At 38.0% G+C, this 6,421-nt stretch overlaps 1 protein-coding gene across 1 annotated transcript; it reads left to right on the forward strand.

The window, feature by feature from the left end:
- Nucleotides 1-1,298: 1,298 nt before the first annotated feature.
- Nucleotides 1,299-5,169, forward strand: PCYB_143070 (3',5'-cyclic-nucleotide phosphodiesterase; the record flags this gene model as incomplete). The annotated part of the gene is made up of 9 exons (XM_004224778.1): nt 1,299-1,557; nt 1,736-1,884; nt 2,099-2,416; nt 2,496-2,563; nt 2,720-2,921; nt 3,110-3,247; nt 3,448-3,720; nt 3,880-4,005; nt 4,342-5,169. Exons 4-9 carry the CDS (start codon nt 2,496-2,498, stop codon nt 5,167-5,169), a joined length of 1,635 nt encoding a protein of 544 aa, XP_004224826.1. The 5' UTR covers nt 1,299-1,557; nt 1,736-1,884; nt 2,099-2,416.
- Between the last annotated feature and the right edge of the window lie 1,252 nt (nt 5,170-6,421).

Genomic DNA, 6,421 nt, shown 5'->3' on the forward strand with positions numbered 1-6,421 from the left:
GCATGTTTAGTCCACTTTTTTCTGTGCAATGAGTACCTATTAGTTATAGAAAGAGGAAAAGGGTACTCTGCTAAAAGGGTTAAACGGTGATTAATAGTCATATAGGAAGTCAAATTAACGCCCTAAAGTTACGAAATGGAAAAGGGGGAAAAAATGAACAGCTTTTTTTTTCCAAGTATAACACATGAACTGTGTGCTTTATGAGCAAACTTGTGGGAAATTTTGTCATTGGCAGTGTATAAAATGGAAATGTTAGAAAAAAAAAAAAAAAAAAAATTCCGCGTAATTATGCATAAATGAATGATCGTCCCTCATAAGTCATTATAATCATTCCTTAATTCTATAGAGACCAATGTTATCCTTTCTTTTTCGCGAAAATGTTGCAAATACGTTCTGTAAAATTGAAAGGAATGTCACTTTTTGTTTTTTTTGTTTTTTTTGGGTCGAACTGTTGACATCACAGTTGGTCTTTTGCGACGGTCTAAACATGAGCTTAAACAGTTGCACGTTTTATCTGCTAGGCGGCAGTTGCAAGAGCAATATGTTAATAAATATATATATATATATACATATATATATGTATGTGTATAATTTCTTACCCGTGCATAGACGGATTTTGGGGGTTTGCACTTTTTTAAGGACACGCCCACGGAAATATGTTTTGTCACTTTGCGTCATATAGCTCTTCACCCTTTAACCATATACACCACACACGCGTGCGCGAATGGCAAAATGCGAGTGTGGCACTTGCGCACGCTTTTGTCTGCATTTGTACGAACATGTAAATAACTTTATTTACATTTTAAGAGAGTTTTTTTGGAGCTAATGGTAAAAATGAACGCCTACTTGTGCGCAAAATAAGGCAATATAATATATCATTGAGGCATGTCAATTATGAAGCAAAATAGTAAAACGCTTTTTCGTGCTTGCCCTTCATTTTTATGTGAACGAAACTGCACAACAATCGTGTATACACACACGCGTAGAGTGCCCATTTATTTGCTTGCCATTCTGTGCCCTATTTCTTTTGTAAATTTTTTTTCCCCTACCCCACTCATTCTGTCTTTTTGCCATTATGTGGTTGAAGGCCTTTGGGGGCATAAATTTTTTTCTCATAATGAACAGTTGCTTACGTTAATTTTGCATTTACATTTTTCCACAATTTTGGTTCTTCCTACCAACATTAAGGGTGTCTAAAATTTTGCTTATTTGCGTGCATTGCTCTTTTAACTTTTTCTTTGTGTAATTTCCTTTTATGCAATAATTTTAAAAAAAAAAAAAAAAAAAAAAAAAACAAAATGATAGATGATAGTAAAGAAAAGTATAGCAAAAATGAAGCAATTAAAAAGGCCTTTTCTCTTTTTTCGTTTCCCAGTAGTGAAGAAGAAAAGGTCATTAATTTTTGGCCCCTTAAATTTAAGAATAAAGAGGAAGAGTTGACATATATTGTAAAACTATGTGATAATATAGAAAAGAAGAAATTTGTTTCTCTCATTTCGCATTTGAGCTCTCTCTTGCTTATGTACTCCATTTGTTTAGTCGTTGGGAAAATTAATGGTACGTTTAGTTGACCCATTTAAGTAAACCTCGTTTAGAGAGACAACGGAGGACTCCAATGGATCGGTGCTGCTTTGGCACACATGAGGGTACCTCTTCCTAGTATATGCTATATTATCCATATAATAATTTCGTTTCGTTTTTTTTTTTTTTTTTTTTCCCTTCTTACACCTTGCAGATTTATTTTCTATCCTAAAATGGACTTTCGCATTTTTACACATCTTCGCCACAGTAAACGTGGTGCTAACCCTAATGCTGCACTACACAAACTACGTGGAGAGGTTTAAAACCATCAGGGCGAAGCTTTTTATTTCTTACACGATTTCTGTACGAAGGAAAAGGCGGCAAAGCTGCGCCAAAGCGGCGGCATAATGGCATCACAGTGACCGCCTAATGAAAGAGAGGGACAGGCAACTGTTAGCAGTGACGCACATTTATCACTAAAGACGCACGCTATGCCTACTGCGCCACACATGACGTAACTCACAATGCACGTATATGTACACCTGTTTCCATTTCTCTTTTCTGTTTTCTGTATCAGGTACTCATCCTGTGGAGTTCGTGGCTATTCATTCTATTCAACGACGTCAAGGACCACCTGCCAACGGTTGTAAATGTGAACAACTTCCTGTACGCAACCTATACCCACAACAAAATCAACATCGTCCTGTGCTTCTACGCGTACCTGCCAGTCTTGTATTTGATAACGATAATACCATGCAGGTATAAAAGGAAGAAACAACCAGTAAAGTCACTTTTACATAGGAACATGCCGTACATGCGGGGCGAAATTTTCGATTTATATGAAAAGCTCTACACATGCGCAAGAGGACACGCCTCAGCACAAATAGGTACATAATACATACAAACATACATACCTATCCACACGCCCTTACAACAGAATCTGCTACTCCTGCGTTTTCGATGTCCTGTTCTTCATGGTGAAGGTGGCGATTTATTCCGTGTACTACATCATAACGATGAAGAATTATGTCCTTACAGACAAGTAATGAAAGGGTTCAGCCATAAAATGAGTCCGTCTCGTAAATAGGCACATGTATGCATGTACGAACAGATGCTGGTGTAAGTTCTGGACTAGTCAGAGTGATGGCAATTCCATCCCCTTTTTTATTTTCCCTTTTCCTTTTTTTTTCCACTGCAGCATTTTCATGATAGCCTCATCGCTGGTAGGAAGCATTTTCATATTCGTGATACGGTACATCATTGAAATTCAAAGAAGACTTGCATTTAATAATTGGAACAAGCAGACAAAGCAGATTATTAAACTAAAAATAAACTTGAAGGAGGAGAAAGATAGATCGTCAGTGACCAACATCGAGGAAATATATGACATAATCAACGAGGTAGCCGTTCTCCTCTCATATTATGTTTTTCCCACTTTATTCGTTACATGCACACGCAAATAAACGTGCATGAATACATAAAAAGGTGGAATAGAGAAATATTTCCCATCATGTGATATAGGGAAGACAAAAAAAAAAAAAAAAAAAAATCCTTGCTAGGAGTCCTACTCTCTTTTCCCCTTTTTCAGTCTATCGGAAACTACTACGATCCAAATGCACCCTCGAAAGAAAAAGATTATGCCATCGTGAACAACTTAAAAAAAATTTTAAATATTCTCAAGGAGGACAACTTATTTTCGCCAGATTTGAGGACGATAAACAAGAAGGTTAGAGGGGGAGGGATGCCCTCACGTGTGTACAACCCTCATGCATACGTACATAAGCACGTGTGCGCACGTGCAACACCGCAGAATAGCGAGCATGCACATATTTGTGTATGCACATATTTATATGTGAACGTATATATGTACACTGCTAACCCGGCGTGACCGCTTGGCACGTGGACTCACCCTTTGCCTTCTTCCAGAATTACAACCACATCTATGGCTACATGATGGACATAAAAAAAAATAAGCAGCGATCGGAAGTTAAGGGTGAACCGAAGGAGCAGGACAACGAGGAGCACACGGAAGATGGGGCTAACGAAGGTATGGAAGAAGGGAAGGAAGAGTCTGAAACAGAATCGTTGGTAGAATCGATGTCCGATGTGTGGAAAAAACAGGAGCCGGATTTGCTACCCAAAAAGTCGTCAAAAAAGGAAGAGATTAAACTGGACCAAGGCGACTTTGACATAAACGTGGTACGTGCACATGTATGTACTTATGCAACGAATGAAATATGAGTGGACGCCTTACCATGATTGCTTCCAATCCATCCCAGTGCTCGCTTCCCACCTAAATAGACTCACCCACAAAATAACTCGTTGAGTGAAAAACTTTTCCGCTTTCTCCCTTTCCAGCGTTCAGGAGACATAGCCGCGAGAATATGCAACACCAAATTTTTGAACAGAGACACAACGAATGATGACATATTTACACAACTGGGAATGAATTTATTGACCAAATGCTACACCGCAAATCATAACGTGCCAAATGAAACCCTACGTTCACTTCTTTGTGAGATGAAAGAGGGATATAACAACGTTCCTTATCATAACTGTATTCATGCGGCCATGGTATGACAGGAGCCTTTTTCAGGAGGGTTCCTTCACAATAGGGTGATGGTCACGGTTTCGTTTCTTTAGCGAGATGGACTTCTATACGAGGGAACACCCTCACTGCGCTTACTTCTCTATGCTTACCTCTCTATGCAGCAGAAAATTATGGGGTGATACCCTTCCTCTTCCCCACTCTTTTTGCTTATTTTGTCCTTTCAATGCTTCTCTCGTCCATTCTTCCCCTTCTTCTACGCCCCACCGCAGGTAACAGAACACTGCAATATCCTCGTGAACAACCTAGACACAGCGAACATTCTGCGAGATAACGAAATGGCTGCCTTTCTGTTGGCAGCCTTAGGGCACGACATTGGCCACTTTGGGAGAACAAATCTCTTTCTCAAAAATTCGAGCAATTTTTTAAGCGTAATATATAACGATAAGTCCATTTTGGAGAACTACCACTGCTCCTATTTATTTCACATTCTGTTTAAGGAACAAAATAACATTTTCAAAAATGAAAGTGCCAAAACTGTGCTCAACTTGAGGCAAGAAATTATACAAGTAATCCTCGCAACGGATATGAGCAAGCATATAAAAATCTTGGCTCAATTTCGTATTAAGTCCATTAAAATTAGGTCATACATAGAAAAGAATATTATCCTATGTTTGAAGATGATTATAAAGGCTGCTGATTTGTCTCACAATTGTGTTGACTGGAGTGAACATTATTTGTGGGTCAAAAGATTAGTAAATGAATTCTACTACGAAGGAGATGAACAGCTTGAAAAAGGCTATCAAATTAATCCTCTCTTTGATCGAAATTCGCATGATAATTTTATAAAAATTCAAAGAACTTTCTTAAAAGAATTAGTTTTCCCTTTAATTATTTCTTTGAAAACTCTGGACAGAACTTCCATCACACAATTTATGATGGATAAGGTTAAACGCAATTATTCCAAGTGGAAAAAAATTGAAAAAAACCCTTCCAAAAAAAAAAAATACTTAAATGAATTGATAAGTAATATTCCAGATTCGTGGAAAAAGTTGTACCATCCCAATTTAGACATTTACCAGTTGCAGAAATGTACGTGAAGCGATTCCTGCATGCCACGTTTTTTTTTTTTTTTTTTTTTTCCTATACGTGTGCAAAAGTGGCCAATGGAGGGGGAATTTTAACCTCCTTGTTCGCGCACACTGACATTACACCGTTTGTTTGTATCACTTTTCATAATGTTTTAATTTTTAGTTGTTTCCTTTTCGTTTTATAGAAGCCATCAGCCATCTTGATGCTTCTCTGTTTCGTGTGGGCCTTCAAAACGGAAAAGGCCACTCCTTTTTTGGTAAAATGTAACCTGGTACGATTGTCCATATGTATACACACACATATGTGCAGGAAACACACCAATATGTGCTCTCCCGCCTGTTCAGTTTTAATTTGTCAAAAAGTAAAACATGGATACCTGCGGTGCAGTTATTCTGTTCGCAGTTGACTGATTTCGTTTTTTAAATAAACTGGCACGGTGTGCATATTGGTAGAAATGTATTTGTACTACCTCTTGTGCATTTTTTTCCTGCAGTATGGGGATGTTTCGGGACGGCTTAAAACGTTTTCCCGTTTCGATTGTCCCTCCCCCTTACCCAAGAAACGCCTTTAAAATGGTGAAAACGAGGTAAGTATTGTCTAACCCTGGGTTGTTAAAAATCTATGGTTGTGTCCCTGAACTGCTACTAATTTCAGATCATACATGTAGCAACCACTGTGTTCGCATGTTTAACAAAAATGGCTACAGGCTTAGGGGCACATTTCCGCTACGTTAGGCAGAACCAAATTCGTTATTTTCGAGTTATGCCTCGCGTGTATATGTGTATATGTACATACCGTCCATATGCACCTCCTTAGGGATGCCCTCATGCTAGTACAAACTTGCACTACATTTGAAGCGCAAAAAAAAAAAAATATAAAAATTATTTAACTTTACGGGGGTGATTTATGCCATTTTAAACGATTCAAAGAATGGGACCTTAATGTACATGTTAAAATTGTTTAACCGTCGTCTGGGGAGAATGTAGTAACTGGAGGGGCCAAATAAAACCCTCAGCACAAACGAGTTCATCTGAGATACCAACAAAAATTCATTTACCCGCATGAGCGTGTATTATGCCCGTATGCGTGTATTTATTATATACGGGTGATGTACAAAATTGATGTATACATTTTTGCAAACATTTATGTAACCGCGAAACACCACGTAAATTTTCTCTTCCCCTTCGCTTCTATTTTTGCCTAAGAGTCATAATTTTTGTTTAAAAATTCGCAATGCTTCATTATTAGAAAAAAAAAAAA

The sequence above is a fragment of the Plasmodium cynomolgi genome, chromosome 14 (genome assembly GCF_000321355.1).
Source record: "Plasmodium cynomolgi strain B DNA, chromosome 14, whole genome shotgun sequence".
Taxonomy (NCBI): domain Eukaryota; phylum Apicomplexa; class Aconoidasida; order Haemosporida; family Plasmodiidae; genus Plasmodium; species Plasmodium cynomolgi.